Below are 26,137 nucleotides of genomic sequence, written 5' to 3'. Positions count from 1 at the left end.
CCCTTTTTTCAAACTATGCTAGACTTATGCAGAGAAGCCTTGGGGGAAGTATTAACACAAAGTGGGTCGAACTACCAGGAAACCCTACTCATGAGAGCCAAGAACTACATAATTTCAGTTCAGAGCCCCCACTGGTGACCTAAACACACATAGAGGTGCTTCAGTGAGCAGGAATGACCAGGTAGCACTGTCAACTGATCTAGCTAAAAGTGGCATTCCACATACCTTGAATAGTAGGATGCTTAGAAATCTTTCCTTGCACAGTATGCTCATTGTTGTGATGGACCTGATCCAGGAAGAGATCCACAGTCAATTCCCTGTTTTGTGTGGCTCCCCTTTTGGGATCAGGTTTTCTTAATGAGCAGGTACAAAAAGAAAGTGCCAAACTATTAGTGACCCATATTTCTGACTCTGGTTTCACTTATTTCTTTTCTTTTTTATCCTCAACTTTCCTTCTGACGTGGTTAATTTCTGTCACCTCATCTAGCGTGTCCTGAATGAAATTAAAAAAGCTGGCTGGCAAGATTTACCTGGAAATAAAAAAAAAGTCTAGTCAATTAACTGTAAGAAATCATTTATTTTCCAGTTCTTTCTTCAGATTATTTTTTAGGTGCATTCCTTTCTGCAACCTTTTCAGCCCTATGTTCATTGGGAATGTAAATGATTATGTTGAAAGGTCATGCCGTCTGGCTCTTTTACTTCTACACATTCAAGGGACCATTTGAACAGGAGTGCATGGGTACATTACGTATTGCTATATATGTTAGATGCCATTATAGACCCTATATATAAATTTGTGGAAACTTACAGCTCAATCAGAGCTGATGGGTGGCGAGGGATGGTGCTGCTTGATCAATGCTCTCGCGGTGGGGAAGCCCAAAGGTTTTAAAAATCCCACCTGAAACTCCTCCACAGAGGAGAATAGAGAATGCAGCCCACTCAAAATCGTGGTGCATCTCCATGGGCAACCTTGCTGATGTATAGGGGGGCCAAAAGACTGGAGGCCAACCAAGGTTGGCCCCAGCTTAAGGATGCCAGTTTTTAGAACCAGCATGGTATAGTGGTTAAGAGCAGTGGACTCCTAATCTGGAGAATAGGGTTTGATTCTCTATTCCTCCACCTTATACCCAGTGAACTGGATTTGTTTCCCTGCTACTACACATGAAGCCTACTAGAGTTGACGAACGGCTAGTCAGGGTAGGGAACCACGGCTCTCCAGATGTTCAGGAACTACAATTCCCATCAGCTTCTGTCAGCATGGCCAATTGGCCATGCTGGTAGGGGCTGATGGGAATTGTAGTTCCTGAACATCTGGAGAGCCGCAGGTTCCCTACCCCTGGTTTCTCTCAGAACTTTCTCAGCCCCACCTACCTCACAAGGTGTCAGTTGTAGGGAGAGGAAGGGAAGGAGCCTGTAAGTTGCTTTAAGACTCCTTATAGTTGAGAAAAATGGGATAAATCCAAACTCTTCTCTTTTTCTTAATACATGCATATAATGTATACAACATCACGGTCTTTCACAAATACCCAGAAGTACATTCAAGCTTATTCTGATGTACAACCCTAAAGTTTTCAAAGAGAAGTAATGGGGAAAAACTCTCCATTGGTTTAAGATTCTGCTTTTATGTATGAGTAATATCACATTTGAGGTTCTAAGGATTTTCTCCTCACTGTTTTAATGCATTCTACTACATCTAGACATCATGAAATATAACTAAGCACAAATGCACAAGGAAAATTCAGAGGCATAGCAGGATGTGCTATGTGCATGAATGATATGTTGGACTTACCTGTGAAGGTGTCTTCTCTACAGTAGGGTGAAGTTATCTAGATGTTTGGTTATGCCCCCAATAGTTCAGGGAGATCTATGCAAATTCTTTCACCTTCTCCAGGATGACAGGGGGCCAGCCTCTCCAGTATAGCCAAGCTATAATCAATCCCTATCCAGAGATAACAGTCTATCAGACCTGAGTGCATCCTGGATAACTTCACCCTACTGTAGAGAAGACACCTTCACTAGTAAGTCCTAGGTATCGTTCTACAGTAGGGATTGTTATCCAGCTAGTTATATACTGGAGTTGTATTTAGTGAGGGTGAGTAATCATGAATTCACATGTCCCAGATGAACAGCAAACAACTCAACTGTTTATTATAATCCAATTTGACGATACAACTGTTAATCAACATTCCTTCTCTTTCCCCTTTTAAAATTCCAGAGCATACTGTAACACTCTTCTTCCAAACCTCACCACCACTGACCTCTGCTGGTCAAGCCTATAATGGAGAACAAAGGTGGAAAAAGATGACCAGGTAGCAGCTGTCCTTGCTGGTATCAAATGTAACAATCACTTGGTCTGCTGGAAGAAAGCATTTCCCATTGATGAGATGCAATGGCCAGGTCCACTACCCCAGCTCTTTCTTCAAGGATGCAGGTAAGTGCACCTCCCTATGGACAAGCGATGTCCCTCTGATACAGCAACAGAGTCCACTGAAGCAGGTGCACATGGAAGGCACCATCTCCAATAAAGGCACCATCTCCAATAAAGATACTAGCAGCCCCAGTGAGGCTGATACGGACATAAGGTCCTTCACATCTTTTGTCAGTAACAATCGTACCTCTGACAAGATCTGCTGCTTTACCTTAGGTAAGAAAAACTTCCCCATCAGGGAATTTATCCTTGCCCCCAGATGAATTATCTCTGTGGAAGGGTTCAGATGACTCTTATCTACGTTTGAGAGAAAACCATGCTCCTCCAGAATGGTCATAGTAATGTGAGTGTTCCTGTTTAGCATGTTCCTGGATGCCACTCTAATCAGGATGTCATCTAGAGAGGGATACCCAAAGTCTCAGGTGGACCAGGTGGGCTTTCTTTTTGAGCTGTTTACCCCCACTACTGCAAGTTCAAGATAGCTCTGCAGTTCAAGATAGCTCTGCATTCTCCTGACTTCTTGGGAATCATGAAAAGTATAGATGAAGCTCCCTTGAATGTCTGATTCTTGGGCACCTCTTTGATGGCCCCAATGTGTATGAGGTGAGTCACTGCCAACCTTAAGATCTGGCCTTTATAAGGGGAAGTCAGCACAGAGGACCAGTGAAATGATTTGGGGAAGGGGGAGAAAACTGTTTCTGTAACTCTGCTGCACAACCTTGAAGAGTCAAGAATCAGAGCAAGATTGGCTCCAGATGCTGGCGAATTGCAGCAGATGGTTCCCAACTTCTAAGTAAGATAGAAAAGGCCTTGTTGGGCTGAGGCTTGTCCCACATATGGTATGATCCTCCTTCTTGACAACAAGGTCTGTACAAAGATGCTGTATTGTACTGAAAGTCTCTTTGTCCCCTGTTTCCCAGGGAGTGATAAAAGGAATGATAAATTCCAAAAGTCTTGAATTTGGAAGTGTTATTCTTAGACATGGAGGCAGATGACAGTGGCATGGCCTTTTTCTTCTTCATTTCCAGAAGTACCCTGTCAAGGACTGGTTCACCAAAAAGAAGTCTGTCAAAAAAAAACCATGTCTCTTGCCAGGTTGGATCCATCTTCCAGTTATGCAACCAAATATTCTGGTGAACAAGAACACTGGCTGTTTGAGTGCTGGCATTGAACTGCACACCACCCAAGGAGGCATTGGCTGGAAACTGGGCGGCCCTCTGGATTTTTAGCAGGGATGTGCTCAACACTTCAGAACTGATGTTAGGGTCTTGTAATAGGCCATCTGCCCAGATTACAATGGCTCTATTAAACACTGACAGGACTGTAGAAGCCCTGAATGACAAAGAATTCGCTTCATGGGCCTTTTTAAACACAGACTCATTCTTTCTATCCAGGGCATCTCCGAGTGCATTATCACAATCTTTGGCCAGCAGTGTCCTGGACCAAAGACCCACCACCAATGAGTCAACCAGCAGTACCTTTAAAGCATCCATAATAGTGTCATATAGGGTATTGAGAAATTCTTAGTTATATTTGCCAGAGTGGTGGCCACAGATGACATATCCCATTCCAATTTAAAAGCCTCCTCAAAGTTATCAGGGCAGGGTCAAGTAGTAACAGGCTTGGGAGGCTGCTTAAAACCCCTCTTATCTGGCTTCTTAGATGAAGTAGAAGGGAAGGGGTTCTCAGATTCAACCACCTCCAGGATGAGGGCATCAATATCCTTCTTCAGCAATTTCTGAAAATGTTCAGGCTGAAAGAGGCATGCAGAGGATTGCCAGTGTCCTCCTTGACCATTCCCCTTCTTCTACATGTGGATCTTCTTTTGATGTGGGAACCAGGACCTGTTTGTGTCTCTTTGCTTGTTTTTTTACTGGAGCTGCGGTATCTGGGGGCCTCAGGCTCAGAGAGGAGCTGCCTGTCCCAGAAGACATGTTGCTCTGCTCTCTGCTCCACTGTCAGAAGGTTGAACTCACTCTTGACTCCTGCCTTCAGTAGTCAATCCAGGGGTGTACAACCCCACCCTTCCCTCGCCAAGGTAGTTTGCTGCCATGCCAAACTCCACTGCACTTGCTGGGCCCAGCCCCCACTCTGTCCTTGTGGAAAGTCAGGAAAAAGGTGTGGCGGCCATTTTATGTCCACCTGAGCCTGCATGAGGAGACAAACAAGATGGTGGCTGAGTGACAGATGAGCCTCCCGGGGCCATTCCCTCGCCCCAGTTGATCCCTTGGGTGGGAAAACTTTGAGAGGAGTGACAAGGACAATTTTCACTGATGAAGTGGCCACCACCACCATTGTACCAGAGAAAATTGACATGATCCCCTGAGATGTCTGGTCCATCCTTTGAGGAACTGGAAGATCCAGAAGTTCTGGGTGCCTGGTTCTCAGCAGCTCCTGCTGGTTGCCAGCCTTGTCCCCTGGGAAGTTGGCACTCCTCCCCAGAAAAAGTCTCACAGACTTCTCCTTGTCCTCCTTCTTCAAGGAAGATGATGAATTTGAAGGTTTTCCTGAAGCTTTATCCATTGTGTCAACACTTGCTATAGAAACTGAACTAGGCCTTGAGAAGTTCAGAGCTAGAAGGAAACTCCTGTGAGCAGGGCTATCAAACTGGAAAGGTCAGCCAGGAGGGGGTGCAAGAATTTGCATAGCCCTACTGGGGTGGGGGGGGAAGGTGACCTAGTCAGCTGGATAACTGAAGTCCTATTATAAGAAAATGAAGATCACATGCCACTGCCCAGTTCTAGATTAGGAATAACCCTGTTACACCAAGGCTAGGCTATGAGCCTCATATCTTAACTTAAGAGGAAGGTAACAGTGTCCATGTACAGTTCCTTACCATTTCCAGAGCACCTCTAATGGCACCACGAAGAAGACTGCAATAGCAAAGTGAAGATCGCGCTGCCGGCAATTCTTCCACAAAGTCAACCAGGGGATTCTTATCCAAAATGAGGGAGAACTCATTCCCCTTGGCATTAGTGCAAGTCACACTAGGGGTAACACCCAGATACATCTTGAAAGCACCCTAGAAAAGAAAAGGGAGATGTGTATCACTTCATCACCATGTCACAATGTTTTCCCAGCATTTTATCTAACAGGACCATTCTTGCCTTGATCTTCTGCAGTCCACTTGAGTCAGAATTATAACAGAGTTACATCACACATAAATAGTGCCATATTCAAGCAAAATTTCCACAATGCTCCATTCCCTCTTTAGAAAGTGTCACATTACAAGAGGACATATCCAGTGATGGGATTCAGCAGGTTCGCACCACTTCAGCAGAACTGGTTGTTAAAATGGTGCTTGTAAACAACTAGTTGTTAAATTATTTGAATCTCACCACCGGAACCGGTTGTTAACTTATTTGAAACTTATTTGAATGGTTGGAAGGTTGCACATGGCGGGGAGGGGGAGAGCAGCTGGGAAGGGGGAGCTGGGGAAGCTCCCTTGTCATTACACCTCCTTAAGAGGTGGGGTGGAGCAAGCCCACGGCTGGAACACCCCTAGTGGTGGCTGGAAGGGGGCACCAGACAGGGTCACAACGCCCACCTGGAAGGCCCTACTCTAATCTTGCTGCTGCGGTCAGTTCCTCCAGCAGGTGGACTCGAGGAACTCGGTTGACTCTGGGGGACAGCACTCAGGCTGCCTAGAGGCCTGGATCACCCCTCCCCCCCACGCTGCGCCATTTGCTTTCTTCTGCTTCATGTCAATAATCCTCTGGCTATGGCCAATTTCTTACCCACACAAGTTGTCCCATGTTGTTAATTCTAGTTGGGTGCAGGGTAAACTGAGTAGGAGGGTACACATCTCAGCCTGCAATAGTCTTCATTTGGCCAGCCTCATGTTCTTTTCAGTTTTTTGAATGGAAAGAAACTGAAAGAAAATGTGAACCTAAAGAAACTGAAATAAAAGTTTTCTTACATAGAAGTACGATTATGTACCTAATATGCTGCGCTGATGGTTACTGGAATCTATTTTGAAGAAGTTCAATTTGTTTGGAAACTTCTGAGGATTTTCACTGTTAATTGTGAGATCCATGCACATTCCTTTGAGTGAACTAGTCTTCAAAGTGTATTCTTATGTCTCACAAATGAAATTAGGATGTTACTTCCTCATTACACATCCAATTAGAATAAATATAAGAGGATTTTTAATTTGAGACATGTGTTCAATTAAAATTAGGCCATCCCACAAATAAGCCATCAAAGATTGTTGCCTTACAGATGCTATTAAATCTAAATGGAAAATCCTTTACAAATCCTTTACAATGACTTGATCTATGCACTGTGCTGGTGGCTTACACAGGCTAAAACTGCAAACTGCAATATATATATCGACAGACTAAATAATAATGCACTACACTGTACACTGCAAAAACAAAAAAGTAGTTACCTTACCGCAAAGATGACATCCACAATGTGCATATAATTGTGTTTATACCCCTGCAACCAGTTCTGAGGTACTGTAGTTCTGAATTAGTAACATATTTAGCTACCACTGATGGTCAGTACCAGCAAAGGTGAGCAGGATCAAGTCTAGGTATCTCTTGTCACCTGAGCAGTTAGCCAATACTGTCCAAGCTACCATTGCTGGCCCTCTGATTGATAAACATACATTTGTGGGTTTGTCCAACAGTTGGGTTAAAATTAAAAGTGGGAAATGTCAGTTTGTATTTCAATACTATAAGCAAATTTGTACAAACAGTGTCTTGAAGAACTGAGTGTATAGATCCATGTGTCAGCACAAGGGGGTAACTCAGCTCCATGCTCTAATCCTGGAACATAGTCGCAGTACATGAATTTCTTCAGTACCTTCTGTCACAGAGTCATTCTCCTGCCCCTGTTACAAACCCAGCTCTGCCACACAAGAATTTTTTTTCAGTTAGAAGATGAGACAAACAGGAGCAGATTAGAGGGCAAAACAGCTATGTGTAAAGCATACACATTATCTATTCCACTTCATATACACAGAAAGAGGAAGATGGTGACTATAGCTCCCTACTTAGTGTACTTGTTACAAATAGAATGTGCACATCCTTCACATAAAATGGAGCAATGCTTTTTCATGCACCCAAGTGATATTGGTATTTTTATGTGTGAAGCATCCCTTATGAACATATAAAACTATTAGGATCAAAGTGAACTCTAGTAAAGACCTGAAATGAACTGCTGTGTAAGCGTCTGTTATTATATATGTTTACCAAAGGTTAGTAGCAGTACCCTCCATATGTTGTAGTGAAACAATTTCCCCCCTTCATGTGGCACTCACAGTCTATGCAAATACTTGATATGGAGCCTACTCAGACTTTGAGTGTGGTTTTGATGACTGCAGCTAGGGATTCTCATTACAATCTGGTTCTAATCTGATGGGCTAGCTACAATGATATTTATATAATATCATGTTTTGTCTGTTACTCTCAGCTTTATGTTAAAGCTCTGGGTTGAAATACAACAGCCGTGGTAACAGAAATCAATCACGATCTCTTTGCAGAATTCAGAACCTCTAAATAAATATTTATATTTGTAAGGAACTAAAACGAGATAGTGATCTACCCATCAAAACGAGGACAGTAGCAAAGTTTATGAAGGCTCCACCTTTCCTTTAGAGTTTTAATCCCTCAGTCAGCAAAATGGTCTGCTGTTCAGACATGAGTCTTCAGGGATTGCCAAATGAAACAATGAAGGACAAGACACAGAATCTAGATACAAAACTCACCACCACCGTATGATGCCTTTTGTCAAGATAAAGGGGCCCCTTTGGTGGAATTGCCAATTAGATAATTGTCACTCCATTCAAAGGCATTTTTCTGTGTAACACTTAAAGGAACTTGAACAGTGTCTGTATCCTATATGCTCTTGAGCATCAGTTAGGCCAACTAACACAACATCCCAAAAAACATCAAGCTTGCTTTTTGGGTGGGTGGGTGAATATGTGAATGAGAACTTTAGGCCAATTGCCAGAATCAGGTTATCTTAAAATGCAAAAATGTTGGCAGACTGCAAGATCTGATTTTGTTTGTTTGTTAGAAGAAAACAGTAGCAGCATTTTCAGTTAGCCCACACATATGAAATGGACTAAGGTATCTGAGCCCAAAAACATGCCAGTTCATATGCTACCATGTCATGTAGTACAATTCACATATTACTATGCCAAGCTTGTAGCACACATATAAGTGATTTCTCTGCAGCCTACCTTTCACAGATTGTTTGAGGAAGGCAGCATAGTAAAAAAAAAACAAAGCTGGGGATTAAACCTGAGGCCTTTTACAAGCCAAGCAGACGGTCTTCCATTGGCTGTGGTCCTTCTCCTGCCAGAAAGCTTTTGCTATTAGCTCTAACCAAAGACCGATATACTGGAACAAAAATGCTACATACAAATGACTACCTGGCATATAGAGTTGCTCTTGAAAATAATGTGTCAAAAAAGCATGTATCTAGAAACTGGATTTTTGTCTGTTGCACAGCTGATGATGTAATTAATATTCCAAATACATTACAGGAGAGGATCAGGGAAATGAGGACCTGGTCTTGTCAAATCACAGCAGGGTCTATATCTTTTTGTACCTGTGCAATTATGTCTGCAGTTTCAGAATAGCTCCGGCACTTCTTCACAGCAGAGCGAGCTAAAAAGTCTTCAATCAGCCTGATGCCAATACTGTATCCCCTAGCGTGAAAGGGGAAAAGGTTAGCCACTTCTGTCTCTTCTCTGTTTTTTCTTTTGTTTCATCAAAAAAAATGCTGAATGGGTCAGGGGAGTAGTAATACTTCCCTACTTCCAGGTTACCTTCACCACTTGTGACTGTAACACCTAACAAAAGCCACAATACAAGCCATTTTTGACACAGGAGATAAGGAAGGAATGACAATCAAATATTATGTCATTAGAGCTGGTTATCAGGAAGCGTCTCAGTAGCTTCTGATAGCTCTTTTAAAAACTGGATTTTTTTCAGTCCAACTCCAATTCTCCCCAGGACCAAAGATATTAAAAAGCAATTCAGCAATTCAGAGTCATGTCCATTGGGAACCTAGAATGGACAGTCTGTCTCCCCAAAAACTTTCTCTCCCTGATGATCTCAGTTAATCAATCAATCAATCAATCAATCAATCAATCAATCAATCAATCAATCAATCAATCAATCAATTAATCAATATCACCTGCATGGCATTTGCTGCAATTCCTTTGGCAGCTAAAAGAATAGCTAAAAACTGATTAAAACATTTATATATTTATTCAAATATTTAACTTTATGTTTATAAATTCCAATATTTATATATTTAAATAATTTATTTTCTATACTTTTCCAAAGGCTGAATTGAAAGCATATCAGAACCAAAAAGAGGCCCTCAAGTCTGAAGTACCATATAAATAATAAAACAGGGTTTGTCTTCAAGAACCCAACAGATGTCCACCAAGAAACCAACCCTAGCTAAAGGTCAAATGATTAACTTTGTCCTTGCATAGAGCTGTAGGGGAAATTTCCACCAGCTACCCGACATGCTTGACTTAAAGGTAAACAGAGCTGCAGAAAAACATATGCTTGCAGTGGTGGCAAACCTATGGCACTCCAGATGTTCATGGACTACAGTTCTCATCAGCCCCTACCCGCATGGCCAATTGGAGTCTATGAGCATCTGGAGTGCCATAGGTTCGTCACCATGTAAGGGGAGGTTATCCGCTTGATGATGTTATTTACCTCCATGCCATTAAAAGCTTTAACTGCCCATAAGTTAAACCTCTGTTAAAGGGACAGGCCATTTTTTCTCTCGGCCTACTGGCAATCTTACCTGCAAGAGATAAAGCAGCTAATTCGAAGTCAAAAGATAGTATTAGCTATTAGACATAAAAATATTACTAAGGTACTTTTATTTAAAATTTAATGGAACATTTATAAACAGTATCACCTCTGTCTATCGGAAAGGGATTAAATGGATTCAGAGCGGGGTGGATGGGTGGGGTTGTACTCTTTCTTAAACTCTCACTATTCCCAATGGTGCTGACCAGGAAAATAATTGCAATTAATGGGAAAGCATTTAATGCTCTAGTCTAGGATCAGCCTGTGCATGACACAAAAACAACGCACAGCAGTCCAATCTGTGCTGTAATCTCTTTGTTTCAAAATGAGGTACAAAATAGTGCTGGCTGATGCAACCTCAAGTTAGGATATGCTTGTTTATTTGGGTAACGTATAACCAAATGCCCGAATTTGTAGTATTGCAAATTATTTCACAAAGTTATTCAGAAATGTACAGACTCCAAGTGTATATGTCATCAGCACTAAGAAACATTTTAATTTTCAGAACTCAAATACTTTATGAGCTGAAGAGAAAAATCAGTTCTTTCATATCATAGATGTCAACCACATATCAGGCCTTCTTCATTTCTAGAATAGGTTTTGTAACAGTCTCTGCTCTAGGGGTATGTCACCATTAACCAATTCAAGTCACATTTTCCAAACCAGTTGAATAGTCATGTCTCCCAATTTAGATGGCCTGTGAACACATTACAAATCTTGAGTGGAAGTGGGTATCTCTTGAGATTATTATTAGCAGATATAGCAATGAAACTGCAATTACCTTTTATCTCATTTTTGTCTTGTGGAGATGCCCTGTACTGGGTTAATCTTGGGGACTATTTAAAAGCTTCAGCTTCAGCAGAATATACCAACATGCACTACCTGACCAATCTTCAGCAACCACACAACTCAAGCTCATTTTATCTTGGATCCAACATTTGCCTTATTGCTGCTTCCCTGTTTTCTCTTGCCATCTGAAAGACCAGCCAAGAACATCTTCTTGACTATGTCTGTTATCAGAGGCTGTCTGTCAATAGTTACAACAATCTTGCCATTCTGCATGTCTACAGGAGCACAGTACTACAGCCTTTCAAAATCAGCAAGAACATTCTGGATAGCTCTTCAGAATATCACAAGGAGGGACCCATAAGAAACTTGCAGCAAGAGTACATCCTTCCCATCCCTCTCCCTTGGCACAGCTCTCACCCCCACACTCACTGATCTGCCCACTCCCAGACTGAACAGTCACCACAGTCACCAGTCTGAGGTGTGTATGTGGGGGGTGATTTTTACTTGGGGGGAATTTAACCCATTTTTTAAATTTTCACTTTTTTCCACAGACCTAGGGGGTTCCCCTAGTCTGCAGAAACATCTGTAGGGGGACAGTATGCCCCCTGTCTGTGGATTTAGGTATCTGTAGCTGGGGGAACATGTGGAAATTAGATATGTAGATGGGATCCACCCGGAAGTAACCAATGCATTCCAACCTAACAATTGCTAGAAGATAGAGACTGGTAATCTCAGAGGAGAAAAGCAATAACATGTTAATGCTAGAATGATTTTCATATTTTTTTACTGTACCCTATTTTCTGACCTGGATTTTGGAATTTTCATATGGATTTAGGCAAGAGAAAAAAATTAGGAAGACTGAGTTCTCCTAAGTCAATATGTAACTGTGCCTGAACATACCCTTGTTACTTACATGTCATCTAAACATTTGTTCACATCTTCATCCTGTTCATAATCTTTACACAGCTGGGCAACCAGAGCACCATAGGTGAGCACAAACAGCTCTCTGCTCTGCCAATTACAGGAAATACTGAGTGAAGAACATGGGTTAGGAACATAACAACTTAGAGGCAGATTGCCTTCCCACCCACTTGGTCCAGCTCTCCAATAAAAACCTTCTATAGTTAAAAAACAAGAGTTCATTTCTGGCACTCAGTAAGTGCTGCACTACATATTGTCAATCATACCGGCAACATCACAAATTGCCAAGCCTGACACCAATCCTCCAAATATCCCAGCACCCAGGAGAAAGCAATGCAGTGTGGGGAGAGCTGCTGTAATCATGCTGCATACCATATGATGTGCTGATGCAGAGGATGAAATGCTGGGCAAATGCCAGTCCTACAAAATAAAGAAAAATTAAAAAGGAGGACATGGCAACAAAGTCGGACAGTTCTTTATATTGCTTTGCTGAAAATACAAAAGGAAGGAGGAAAATGTGATGGAATGAAATGCAAAAGAAGTTTAACAGTTTAAAAAGAAATGGGTCACACTGCTACAAGCAATCCTTGGAAAAGAAATACAGATACATTAAGTACCAAACACTTAAATTAGAAATTGCGCATGTTTAACGTACACCGGATTTTGTTTTCATATTATCCTAATGGTGCATTTCTCATCACAATGAACAGTATTAAAATGCCACCAAGTTTAAAAGAAACTGCTGATTGAAATCACCCATTCTGAACACACTGTGGCCTTAAAGTGAACTTCAAAACCAGAACAATTTTAAATTTAAAAGAGAGAGACTTGTCACTGACTCCCCCTTCATTGGTCTGCCTACAAAGAAACCTATTTGTAGTACAAAGGGTTCTAAGGAAAATGCCTTGTTTACATGGGGCCAGACCTATTGCCCTATCAAAACATGAACACATCTTACAGTTATCTCCTACCAAACACTGTAGCTGACTGTTCTAGAAGAGCAACCACGGTGACTGAATTTATTTTTAGCTTTCTCATAGATGAACTCCTTGATACACTTTTAATTCACACCAGCGTTGCACCAGAAACCCACTATAACACAACCTGTCAGCTGAAGATCTGTGACTGAGTTTCCTAGCAGCTTTACGTTCAAGTCTAAGCCCAGGGGAAGGGGAAACTGGAGTAGGGCCAAAAGTCTAAGGGTAAAGGTTAAATCCCTTCCACTGTGCTATTTTCCTTATCTGTCAATATTTGTCCAAGCCCTTCTTCAGCACTGTGCCTCTGATCCAATTCAGGAGCCTCCATTACTTCTTTTACAGAGGAGATTCAGGCACACATCTACTGTGTCCTGAGCTAGTAATTTTAGAACTGCATTTGGGGGAACCCAGGAAGTCATCAGAGGTATATCAGGTAGTAGGATTGCAAAAACCCTAGATGAAAGCATCTTGTGCCTTTACTAAATAAAGTCTTAATGTCTGAAGAGAATAGCTGAAGCTGTCCATGTTGTGAGATAAATAACATCACCTGAAGGATAACTAATAAAGAGGCAGGGTCTTTTTTTGCCAGGTTTGCTAGCAACCCTAATGCCAAGAGATTCTTGGTACGAAAGTTTGTAATGGTACAGAGGCAGCTCACTCACTGTGACTGTTCTGCTATATGTCCTTGAATTCTCTTTCTGTTTGTATAGAATAATCTGGATTTCCCATGTTGTATCCCAGTTTTGTAGAGCTTATATCAGATGATTAGTAATATAATATAGATAAACAGCAGAAGGGAATGCATCAGCTAGGAATAGGTTTATATTTATATGTCATATCATGCAATGACTTATTCTATTGGGCATCACAGGGTACCTTTTTTTCTCTTCCAAAACATAAACTACCTCTTGCAAGGGGGAAAAAAATCAAAAATACTAGGTATTTTAATCCTAAAGTTTCATGTAAGAATCTGTAAAAAGTTATTTTACTGTATATTTCCCTGTTAGCAACCATATCCAGCAAGCAATAGCGTATTCCTTTTCTAAAATATGAATTCAAAAGGGCAAAAAGTTACTTGCTGAATTAACAAGTCAGTGGCACAAACATACTCATTCGTTGAGCTGCCACCTGGTGACCATGAAAGGGAATTTTCAATATTTGCTAATTATTTGGGCACCAAGAATGACTAGAGACAGAGATTAGTTGTGAGGTTTTCTTTTTTTCAGATTACATAGAAGTAAACATAGAATGGTCTTCGAATAACTGGTCTTCTCAACACTGGGCGACAAAGAAGAATTTTTAAAAATTAATCCCTTTTTTGGGGAACCTTACTTATTTTGCTATAGGTCAAAGAACTGGAAACATCTGAGAAGCATATGAACAAGTGTTAGCATGAAAAACAAAACAAAGCAGCTAACAAGTTTGTTTTGGTTGTCTTCCTGGCCCTATTGCTGTAGTTAATCTTTACATTCGGAACACTGACTCACATTGTTATTATTTTCCATACGCCTTCCCTGAAAAAAAAAAGTTTTGACCTGTGAAAGCAGGGTTCAAATCTTCACTTAGGCATCAAACTCCCTGGAAGGCTTCAGACAAATTACTGTTTCTCAATCTAATTTCCCTCATAGGGACTAAGCTAGAAGAGCCTGACATACAGCACCCTTAGCACCATGGAAGAACAGCAGGAAACAGATGCCATAGTTTGTAAAATATCTCCCTCATTGATGCATGCAACATCTAGGAGGACATTAATTAATTAATCCCCATAGTAACCAAATATTATCTGAAGGTGTATCATTAATTACATAGTCAAATCATGCTTACTATTTTGTGATTCTCGGTTTTTCTGTTTGCTGGTCGTGACATTTTTCTTGAGTCTTCTGGTTTATGGTCTTCTGCTTATATATGTTCTTGTTCAAGTCGTATTTGCCTTTCCATAACTGCACTCCTTCCTTTATCCTGGCTAATTTTTTCCTTGCTGCTCTCTGATTGTAAATGAGCTCCGTGCATTACAGTTGCTGTTTTTATTGATGCTCTTCCTCTTCTTTACATGCTTCAAACCTTCTAAGAGAAATCTGATTGGCAATGAAGCAAGTTTGCTTCAGAAGAGAACAGCCTGACTCAGATCAAGTAATGGATCTATTAAGACAGACTACAAACCACCATAGAGAAACTGACAGCATCAACCGTATACAAGCAAGGCAACAACATTTAAAAAGTCTAATTATGACAAAGATAGTTAAAAATATAGAAACCAAACTGGGTGGCCTTGTGGTAGTGCAATTATTTTTGATGCTCATATTTGAGAGAAACCTGAACCTGTTTAAAGAACTATGGTTACTAATTATAATTAAAGTTAACTGATACTGATAAGTCTATGTACACAATCAGGAGCAGTCCCATTATGTTCAATGGGATTTACTCCCAAGCAGAGGCATAGCTAGGGAAAATGGAGCCTGGTGCAAAATCTGAGTTTTGCGCCTCCCCCCATGTTAGTTTGTGTTTTTTGTATTTTTAGGGTTTTTTCAGTTTTTGGCCTGCAGGGGGCGCGGTTTTAAGGCTAGCAGCACCACGTTTTCAGGGTATCTTTAGGAGACTCTCCTGATGATACAAGCCAGGCTTGGTAAAGTTGAGTTCAGGGGGTCTAAAGTTATGGACCTTCAAAGGTGTAGCCCCATCTCCTACAAGCTCCCATTGGAAACAATGGGGGATGGGGGCATCCATAACTTTGGACCCCCTGAACCAAACCTCATCAGGAGAGTCTCCTAAACATACCCTGAAATTTTGGTGCTAGCCTAAAAACTGCGCCCCCTGTAGGCCAAAAACTGAAAAAACACTAAAAATACCAAAAAAACCCCTGAATTTTTGCGCGCGCCCCAGGAGCGCGCCTGGTGCAATGCACACCCCCTGGTCCCCTTGTAGCTTCGCCTCTGCTCCCAAGTGAGTCCTTCCAAGTGGATGGTTTCCACTGGGAGGTTTCTCAGTTCCTGTAGGCCATGCTATCACAAAACTCATCAAAAGACTGTATCATTGTACAACTAGAACTGATGGCACCTCTCTAACGCAGAATAAAATGTACAGCATGAGAAGAACAAGTCTTCTCACTCAAAATTTCTCAATTCAAGTCCTGGTACTTCTGGTTCTGCAATAGAGAAGCTATTTTGAAAGGGGGGGGTCTGTTAAACCTGCTCAGTTTTGGTGCTTTCGGTCTCCCCCAAGCTGTACCTACTTTATAGGAGATTGGGGGTGAGTGATCTGATGATGACATAATTCTGTGACACTGTCACATTTGGCTTTGCTCCAAATGACAGTGAAGTTTTCAAGGAGTAAAAAGGATGGTATCATTGATTCCCTCCTCCCCCATTAGGTGGAGTGTAGAATGTGAGCCTTATTTTATTTTTAATAATAACATATTACGCTTTCAGCATTCAAAGTTCTTAGTACACATTATTTTGTTACAATTGTTTACAACGGTCCTGTGGAGCAGGTCAGCATTACCTCCATATTGAAGAATGGAGAGGGGACTGAGGCTGACAAACAGTGGCTTGCCTAAGACGACCTGCTAAGACAGGGTTGAAGGGATCTGAATGAATTACCTCCTAGCCATTATGTTAAATCAGTTCCCAATTTTTTTAAAAAAGGGTGCAAGTTTATAAGTCTAAATTGAAATTTTAATTATTTGATATTGTGTATGTTTACTCAAAGAAAGGCCTGCTTTCTGTAAGTATGCTCAGGATTACAGCCAGAGGCATATCTAGGGAAAATGTAGCCCAGTGCAAAATCTGAGTTCCCCCCCGCGCCCCCACTCCTGTATGAGAGGCCACCCTCCCCAACCACAACCAAACAACGTTTTTTTGCACCAGATCTTGAAGTCAGGACTTGGGGGTGGGGGGATGAAGGAGGGGTGTGTGTGGGGGGGGGTCGATTTTCCGCCACCCACATAACTAAATGGCCGCAGCCTGGGGACATTTGACTCCATATGTTCCCCTGGGTGGTACACCCCTGATCACAGCCTTAAATTTTATTAACTTCAACCCTTCAATCCATACAGAGTACTGGTAACCATTACAGCTTAAACATATCCAGCTTAAAAGTGTCTGTCATTCTTCCCTGCCTCTATTCCTGCAGAGGAGTCAGACTAACAGAATCCTGATTGAGGATCTGACTCCTCCCTCTTTGAAGCAAAGAGTTGCAACTCAGACCTCTGCACATTTTACCCAGAGATGTGAGCAAGCTCAACTTTGTTCAATGGGCCTTCCACCAAAATAAGGGTGTAAGATTGCAGCCTTAATGCCCAATTCATTAAACTCAGAAGTTAGACACTTATAATGCAAGATCACTGCAGAACGTAAAGATGTTATCGACTGTCCAAATTTCCTGTATCAACAGTATTGATGTTCCGTTGTTGTGTTGTTGTTTTTCTTCACTAATGCATTTTCTAAAAATCAAAGCATGGAAAGACCTTGCACATTCCAAAGCTTTCTTAAGGAGGGGGGAAAATCCATTGCTTCAGACAAAATCAATGGGAAAGCAGATTTTTACAAAGCCTAAAGAAAAACAATTAAATAATGCACAAGGAGTAAACAAACATTTTTTAAAAAACCCATAATGGGTTTTGTGAACAGAGCACAGTGCCCAAAACAGCACAAATCCTATTTAATGATTTACAAATATTTCAAAACCTTGAGCATCAACATCAAAATAATGCTGTGGTATGTCAAACAGCCCCACTGGACAATGCTTTCTCCCACCTTCGGCTGTTTGCCAATTATGTCTAAAAAGAAAACCAACAATACATTAACTAGCACAGTGTAGGCTTTAAAGGGGAGCAGAATCTATTTCTGACAATTTCAGTTAATTGCAAGGCTGACCTTGCTATGGAGTAATGTGAGATAACCACTTTTATTTCCCTCCTTTGAGCCTTTGCTCTTTGTGTGCCATTAAAAACAAGCGGGTACCATTTTTCCTTCTTTTTCCCCTCAGGTGTAAACATGTCAAGGATAAGCAACTAGTGGAAATTAGAGAGCCTGGGAAACGTCAGCAAAGATGAGATGGGATAGTTTCTCATACTCCCTTTTACCTATTTCTAACAGACCCTAAAATGGAAGCATAAATAAAGGTCAGATTAGTTTCCTCTAAAAGGAAAACCTATGCCATTATTTGGCTTTATCCTCATTTTGATAAGAGGCTAGCGATCTGATCTTTTCTAACTGGCTAGCCCTTCCTTTGACTCTTTAATATGTCTCTTACAAGTGGGTTAACTTTCCTAAAAGGTAAAGAAGTTGTTGTTGTGAATGTGTTAATTGCTATCCTATCCTAATATTGGTAGATTGCAGCTCTTCTCTCTATCTTCTGTTGCCCCTGTCAGATTATGCATAATGTCTGCTATGGGTTAGCTTTCCTAGGAGTGCCTGATGCTTGGTTATGCTTTGAATGATCAAGCTGGGGGACTGGTTGCTGGAGAAAAGGCTTCGATCTGTGGATGCAGCACTCGTGACCATTTGTTGCAGTTCAAACATGTCTCTTTTGTCTTCTGCAGCATCACAGGAAGAGCTCTGGCTGCTCCTGCAACATGGATGGCAGCGGCAGTACTGAATGGATTCTACTGAATATGCGCAAATGAGTGAGTTTGCTTCAGACCCCTTCCGCACTTGCAGAATAACACACTTTCAATCCACTTTCAATGCACTTTGCAGCTGGATTTTACTGTGTGGAGTTTTTTACTTTGCAGCTGGAGCAAAGCCCACTTGCAAACAATTGTGAAAATGGATTGAAAATGCATTACTCTGCTCTCTGCAGTAACAGAAGATGGGCTTTTCAGTGGTGGCATCCTGAACTTGGAATGCTCTCTCCACTTAGGCTTATTACTTCTATGTGACAGCACTTACTTCTGCAGGCTTTTCATTAAGCAGCTCCCTCTCCCCTCTAATCTCAGGACTGTTTTGTGAGCATCCTTTTCAAGCTATTTTATACCCTGACTTATTTTAATTACTGTTTATTATTAATATGTATGCTGGTTCTGCTATTATTGTATTCTTTGACTTTGTGAACTGCATAGAGTAGGTCTGTGGAGTGGTGGGATGTATACAGTTTCTAAATATAATTATAGTGATTTAATATGATTTCTAAACTTAATTATACTGAAAGAGCATTGCACAGTCAATCCCCTTCTCTGTTATTTTCAAGGGCACTGCTGCCTTTGTAAGTTTTTTTTAAGATTCCTAAAAGCTACAAGACGTTGTGAAACAAGTATGAGTAAACGTTTTGAGCACTGGAACATAAAAGCAAAGAAATCTTCCTTCACATAGCAAATTGCTTACTGGGAATGAAGCCTACATATTGACTTTCCCCCCTTCATTCTGCTACTGAGCGCATCACCCTTCATTTCCACTTTCTTTACTGAAAAGCCTTTTCATTATTTAATGTTCAGTGATTCAGCCTTCTATACAAAGTAAACACATGAATGTATTTGAAGCTGCCTTTTACTGAATCAGATCCTTGGTTCATGGGATTGCCAACTTCCATATGGGGCCTGATGATCTTCCAGAATTTCAGCTCATCTCCAGATCAGTTTCTCCAAAGAAAATGGCTGTGATGAAGGGTGGACTCTGTGGCATTATACTCCATGGAGGTCCCTCCCCAAATCGTCCCTTACCAGGCTCCATCCCCAAATCTCCAGGAATTTTCTTGCCCAGAGCCGGCTGGACTACCCCGCAAGGCCAGTTATTGCTTAATCCACTTCTCTCCAGGATCTCAGGTCGACACTATTCACATCACCAACTGCCTGATCCTTTTTACCGGAGATGCTGGGGATTGAACCTGGAACTTTCCACTGACAGCGATTACCTCAGAAGGGCCAGTCTCTTGTAATATATTAGTGTACTGAAAATGGCATAATAATGTCTGTATTTTGTCAGCATTTTGATATGTAGTGAAGCCGCTGAGTTCATGATTGGCAACATGCCTGGAGAAAAAATAGAGGCTCAGTGTGCAGAAATGGGCAGCTGATGGTTTTCATGACATAAAGGACCTATTAAGGAAGAATTTTTTTTTCATATAGACAGTTGATGGCTCAGTTGTGTGTAGAACCTGGAGATCTCCGAGAATTGCAACTGATCTCCAGACTTCTAGAAATCAGTTTCCCTGGAGGACATGGATCCTCAATGGAATTATATCTTGCTGTGGTCCTTCTCCTCCCCAGGGTCCTCTCCCAAATCTCCAGAAATTTCCCAACCCAGAATCATTACTATAAGCCTAAATACTTCTACAGTCTGATCCTATTGCGTATGTACTCAGATTAAAACCCCACTGACTTCAATGGTACTTACTGCCAAGACAGTGCAGCACTGCAGCCTGCAGTTCCATCATTGGCAAAGTTGGATCCATCTACTGATTTTCATGGGTCTCCATAAAAAGCATGTGTGTATACTTTTTTAAAAAAGATGCTGGTATGTATATATAAGGTTTCACCGATTCCCATCAGTTCTACCCTCAGTACTTTGAAGAGCTCACAGAAAAGGTGGCGGTACCCAGTACCCCACCAAAAAAGCCCTGTGTGTAATTATATACTTATTCTAGAACATATTATTTGGTTACTGACAAAAAGTCAACAACAAGAAGTAGCTTTATACTGAATCATACCGTCGGTCCATCAAGGTCAGTACAGCCAACTCAAATTGGCAGCTGCTATTCAGGATCTTGGGTGGGGACCCTGTAGCCAGATCCTTTTCATATCACCTGCGGTGGGGTGTTTACAACTGGAGGTGCCAGGGATTGAACCTGCCAAACACATTCTGCTGCCTAACAGATGCTCTGTCACTGAGCCACAGCCCAACCCTGGCAGTTAAATGATTAGTAAAAGGTAGTTTTACCCTTGCACTGCTAGTGATTTGTATTACTTTCCCCCCTTCTTCAAAGGTTGTTGGCTGGCTTTTGATAGCAGTTGAGCCATCACTTCTTTCATGCCCTGTTGCCTGGGAAGGTGTTTGTCTCCTGCACCTCCAGTACTGGAACAGATACATCCATAATGAGCAGATGCTATTTGAGCAAGCTGTCATCCAGCACTCCAAGATCTAAGCCAAACAACACATCAAGAAGTTCTCTGGCTTTCTTCCAGGCAGGGAAGATATCACAGAAATCCGCATCCCTTCATGTGCAGACTGGAGATCCATTTCTGGGCTAGACCTCTTAACAATCGTGGATAAGCAGCACTATGATTAGAGTCTCCTTCATGTTTGGGCAGTTGAAGACTTTGTGGATACAAAATATATGAAAATTAATAATAAACCAAATTGTGAGTTTGAAACAGAGGCTTGGATGTGTGTGTGTTGTGCCTTTCAAAATAAATACACTATCAGCTGATCTATTGTGTCTTTCTGATACTTGTTATACTCTGTTTAAAGAGTATTCTTAAAACAAAAAAAGAAAATGTGAGCATGAATAAAGTTGTTCTATACAAGAAAATGAGGCCAGATTTCTGAAGTTCAAAAATCTTCTCTTTTTTAATGTAAATTCCTACCTGAGGTTGCAACTTCTGAAAAACCATATTAAAAATACCATAGACTTTATTATCTATGCAAGGGGGGCAGATTTAATTTCCTGCATTTAGGACTACCTAGGGAGATTAATTAGCTGTCAAGGGTGCTGGGATGGGCAAGCTAGCAAAACTGTGAACCCTTGCTGTTAGCAGGGAGAAGCAGACCAGGTGTGCTGGTATGGGCTGAAATTGTTAGTCCTCTTCCTTGGTTGTGTATGGAAGTGGTCCTGGTAAACAGGGAGAGGAGGGCAGATATTCAGCTACAGGGATGGGAGCTGGAACAGAGGATGCTGTAGATTATAAGGTTTTGTTGGTTAGCTGTTAATGTCAGGAAGGTATGTTTATGATGAGGGCGGCCAGCAGAAGGTTAGAGATTCCAGTCATTGGGGGGCATGGGAGGTATGGGGGTGGGAGGAGATACAGAGAGGGAAGAGCACAGAGATACGGATATGCATGGTACTCTTCACATCTCTGACTCATCCCACGTTACGGGGGCAGTGGCTAGGGAGACTAGCCCTTTTCCAACACTTATGTTGTATAATGCCAGATCCATAGTACTCTGAGTGATGTTTTTGCAGAGCATAATGGAGACCTAGCATGCGTGACTGAGACTTTGGTAAAGGGAGGGCGAGGTCATTCCCTTAAAATAACTGCCCTCCTTCCTGGGTTCTTGGTCCTACACCAGTTACAGGCAAGGAAACGAGGAGGGGGAGTGCTGACATGGGAGTTTTTCTCTTTTGGGGCACTCCTTGCCTCAGAAATTCCAGGTATTGAGTGTGTGGGCCTGGTGTGGGATGATGAGGAGAGACTGCCTGATGTATCAATCACCTAGCACACCACCAGTTGCCCTATCAGGGTTCCTGGAAATGATGTCAGGCTAAATCTTGGAGTTCTCCAGGTTACTGATTTTTGGGAATTTCAACTCATATGCAGTCGAGGCTTCTTCAAGACAGGCCTTGGACTTGGTATCCTCTGTGGTAGCACTGAGATTCTCCCAATTTGTTTTAGGCCCAATACATTAATCAGGCCAAAAGCTGGATCTAATTTTAGGGATGGGGTTGGAGATGGGGAACTGAGCTCTACTATTTGAGTGCCATGGTTAGACCATTATGCTCTGAAGGCCCATTTAGGCATGCCCAACGCCCCTGCTTAAGTGGCAAACTTGTTTATGTTTGCCTCTGGAGACTTAAAGATCTGCTTAGTTTCCAAAAAGCTCTGCAGGAACTGATGCCTCTCAACAACTTTTTGGATTAGTTGATAGAGGACTTGAATAGACAGCTCTCTGAAGCCATCAACAAGATCACGCCCTGATGCCCTCTCTACTCCCGCTCCAAATTAGACCCATGGCATACCCTAAAGCTAAAGAAGGAAGAAGCAGGAGAATCCAAGCAGAGGCCGCTTTCCGCGATGGTGCAGCGGAAACTTGGCTGGAGTGGGCGGCTTCTCGCGCCGACACCGAAGATCGCCAGTGGGGACCGTCCACACGGACGGTCCTGGGAAGAGGCGGGCAGCCGGCGCCGCGGAGCGCCGGCGCCCGCACGACCCGGCTTGTCCCTGGGCCTCCGGCGTGTCGCCGAGGCCTGGGGACACGCCCTCCTGGCCCCGCGCCGCCTCGCTTTCAAGCCCGGCGCCAGGGCAGGGGCGTGCAACCCCAGGCCTTCAGCGACACCGGAGGCCCAGGGACAAGGTGAGTGCCGGGTTGGGGAGGCGCCCGTGTGAAGCCGCCGCCGTTAGCCGCAGCGGCTTCACGGCTACAGATTCCGACTAAAGAACGCTTCCTTAAGCGTTCTCCGAATACGCCGGCTCGCAGGCCAGCCGGCGGCGGCTCGCGGTAGCCAGCGCCGCCCGTCCGGTATGAATGGCGGCTTGGAGACGGTGTTTTTACCGTCTCCAGGCCGTCATTTTCCGCCCGTGCGGAAACGGCCAGAGTGAGTTTTGTGGAGAGGTGATAACAACATCTTATAAGACGCTTATGGGATCTCCTAAGGCAATGGAAGATAACACTGCTCCATTTTCTATAAAACAGTCCTCCAAATATTTGAAGATGGCTATCATATTACCTCTCAGTTTTCTCTTCTCCAAGCTGGACAAACTCAGCTCCTTCAACCTTTCCATATAGAATTTTGACTCCAGACCTCTTCATTGCCCTCCTAGGATACATTCCAGCTTGTCAATGTTCTTCTTAAACTACGGTGGCCAGAACTGAACACAGTACTTCTAGTGAAGTCCAACCAGAGCAAAGTGATACCATTACTTTGTGTGAACTGGACACAATACTTCTGTTGATGCAGCACAAAATTACATTTGCCTTTTTAGTGACTATATCATACTGTGCCTTCTGCTGTATTTTCTGCCCCTCCAACTTAGTATCTTCTGAAAATTTAATGAGCACCCACTCTATTCCTTCATCCAAATCATTTATAAAGGTGCTAAACAACAGTCCCCAGGACAGATCCATGAGGCACTCCAATTGTCACTCCTAAGAGGATGAAAAACAATTAATAAGCACTCTTTGAGTGTGATCGGTCCACCAGTTACAAATAATCATAAAAGGATCCAAACCACATTTTACGAACCAGTCAACAAGAATATCGCGTGGAACTTTATCAAAAGCCTTAGTGAAGACAAGTTAAACTATGTCCACAGCATTCCCCTGATCCAACTTACTGTCTTAATAGTACTCTGAAAAAGGAGCCATGCCAGGGATACATGGTAGTCAAAATGCATGTAGTGCTCATTCAATTGCCGTGTTCTCTTCTGGAATGTGTCCAACTATAGGCTGTTTCCAAGCATTCTGTCCTGTATTGATGTATTTAAAATGTATAGTACTAGCAACAAATGTGTCATATGTGAGTCTGTATTTTGCTGAGATACAAACCTGATATCAGCAGGTTGGATCCTGACAGCTTTTCTGCTGGTGAAAAACAAAAGAGGGGGTCCCTTTTCCCACTGAAAAGGCTATTCTGGGGCTCGTGGGGATCTGTACAGACCAAAGTCATTTAGGATTAGGGCAGGGGTCTTCAAACTATGGCCCTCCAGATGTTCATGGACTACAATTCCCATCAACCCCTGCCAGCACGGCCAAGTGGTAGGGCTCATGGGAATTGTAGTCTATGAACATCTGGAGGGCCATAGTTTGAAGACCCCTGGATTAGGGCTATAATAAGGGAGGGGAGCACTAGGTTGGATTGATCCCCCTATCTTATTATGTTCAGTTTACACCAAGCAAGTCTATGGCGGATTCCGCATGGGCCAAAAACAGCAGTGTGAAAACAGTGTATCAGTTTAAACCATTTTATACCATTTTCACACTGCTGTTTTTGGCCCATGAGGAATCTGCCCAAGAGCTATGCAAATTTGCTCCTGCCTGTAATTAAAAGGCTAAATAACAAGCATTTTGCCCCCAGTTTCATACTTGTCATGAGAAACCACTAATGCAGAAATATATCAAAAGTATCAGTGTGAGAAAGCACTATACTAGCAGCTCCTTGTCCTGCACATTGGATTTTCTGTCTTATTGACAACATAATTATTTCCTGGAAAAGTGGCAATCATGACTTCTGTTCATAATAGAAAAATGAATAAATTTACTTCTGCTCATAATGGGGAAACTGGTATATTTGGACTTTGCCCTGGTTACAGTGTTTTTACACACTGAGGTTTTTCCCCCACTCACAAATGTAGAAACAAAGATTCTATTTAGGACTTGGATTATGGAGGGTTTTTTTTAAATCTAAGACAAGTGAGTTTTTATTAAACTGACTGAGTTTTTATTAAATAGTGCTTCAAATATGGCCATGCTCTTCTTTCCATATTTCAAATTTTGAAAGGGCTGAAGGTGAAAGTATCCAGTATTATCTGTATTACAGGTATGGGTGAAGGTCATAAGCCATTTTATGGCCACATTTCAGAAAAGGACTGCATTTGATAGCTGAATACAAAAATCATCTGAGAGGATTAAAAAGGACTATTACTTCTCAATCCTTTGTAAATGAGATATAAGTAGTCAACTTTTGAGCCATCAACTTGCTGGTTATTCCTAGTCTGAAAACTATTTGACTGTCGTTTTCAGGTCTGGCTATGGAACATTCTGTCAAATGAGACCAGAGTTCTGTGGGATCTTGCACAATTTCACAGACCTGTAAGATGGAGCTGCTCTGCTAGGCCTATGGTTGAGAACAGCAATGGTATCTAAGAGCTGGCCTCCCTTCTCTTTTGATGTTTAAGACCAACTAAAGTATGCATGAGCAAAACTGATTCCTCCCATCCGTGATGGCCTTTATATTATTTATACTCCTCCCCACTTCACTTTGACTTGGGGACTCTGAAGCTTTTCCTTGCCACCAAGGAGTATCCCTCTGCATCCTTGCCTTATTATTTCCTCTGGACCTTTTGAAAGTCTGCTTAAAGTTCCTACCCTTCAATCCCAGGATCATTAAAACTGTCAATGTACTCTACCCACCTCAGTAGACTGAGGACAGGTAAATTCCTTATCACTGTTAATTCCTTTCTCTTAAAAACTCTCCCTTCCTCTTCTTTAAACCCCTCTTTCCCTCTCCTTTTCATAGTTATTTCCTTCCACAGAATTCTCATTCAGCCAGAGGCCTGGTTCTCTTTCACTCTTATGTAACTCTTCATACACACCAGTTTCACAGTTTTTCTGCTTGAGTAAGTTTTCAATTACTGTGCACATATA

The 26,137-nt window shown here is 42.1% G+C and overlaps 2 protein-coding genes across 2 annotated transcripts; one reads left to right on the top strand and one right to left on the bottom strand.

Annotated features, from left to right (window-relative positions):
- Positions 1 to 487: 487 nt before the first annotated feature.
- On the bottom strand, positions 488 to 14,914 carry TRAPPC3L (trafficking protein particle complex subunit 3L). Its single transcript, XM_048509012.1, has 6 exons — positions 14,730 to 14,914; positions 12,301 to 12,348; positions 11,921 to 12,018; positions 8,990 to 9,089; positions 5,265 to 5,450; positions 488 to 530 (listed from the first exon to the last, which is right to left on the bottom strand). The coding sequence occupies exons 1-6, from the start codon at positions 14,769 to 14,771 to the stop codon at positions 504 to 506; spliced, it is 501 nt and encodes a 166-aa protein (XP_048364969.1). The 5' UTR covers positions 14,772 to 14,914; the 3' UTR covers positions 488 to 503.
- A 3,230-nt stretch (positions 14,915 to 18,144) lies between these two features.
- CALHM4 (calcium homeostasis modulator family member 4) lies at positions 18,145 to 25,542 on the top strand. The gene is given in 4 exon segments (XM_048505688.1): positions 18,145 to 18,219; positions 18,311 to 18,520; positions 20,823 to 21,198; positions 25,514 to 25,542. Coding segments are annotated over 4 exon segments (690 nt in total).
- Positions 25,543 to 26,137: the final 595 nt, after the last annotated feature.

Source organism: Sphaerodactylus townsendi, linkage group LG01 (assembly GCF_021028975.2).
Source record: "Sphaerodactylus townsendi isolate TG3544 linkage group LG01, MPM_Stown_v2.3, whole genome shotgun sequence".
Classification (NCBI taxonomy): Eukaryota; Metazoa; Chordata; class Lepidosauria; order Squamata; family Sphaerodactylidae; genus Sphaerodactylus; species Sphaerodactylus townsendi.
This window is presented reverse-complemented; position numbering and strand designations above follow the sequence as displayed.

What these genes read in the sequence shown, in the direction of transcription:
- TRAPPC3L (XM_048509012.1), bottom strand. Translation starts at nt 14,771, where the DNA reads ATGTCACGACCAGCAAACAGAAAAACCGAGAATCACAAAATA. An exon ending in AACAAATGTTTAGATGACAT is followed by an intron (nt 9,090 to 11,920) that starts GTAAGTAACAAG and finishes CTTTCACGCTAG; the next exon opens with GGGATACAGTATTGGCATCA. An exon ending in CTGCAGACATAATTGCACAG is followed by an intron (nt 5,451 to 8,989) that starts GTACAAAAAGAT and finishes TTTCTTTTCTAG; the next exon opens with GGTGCTTTCAAGATGTATCT.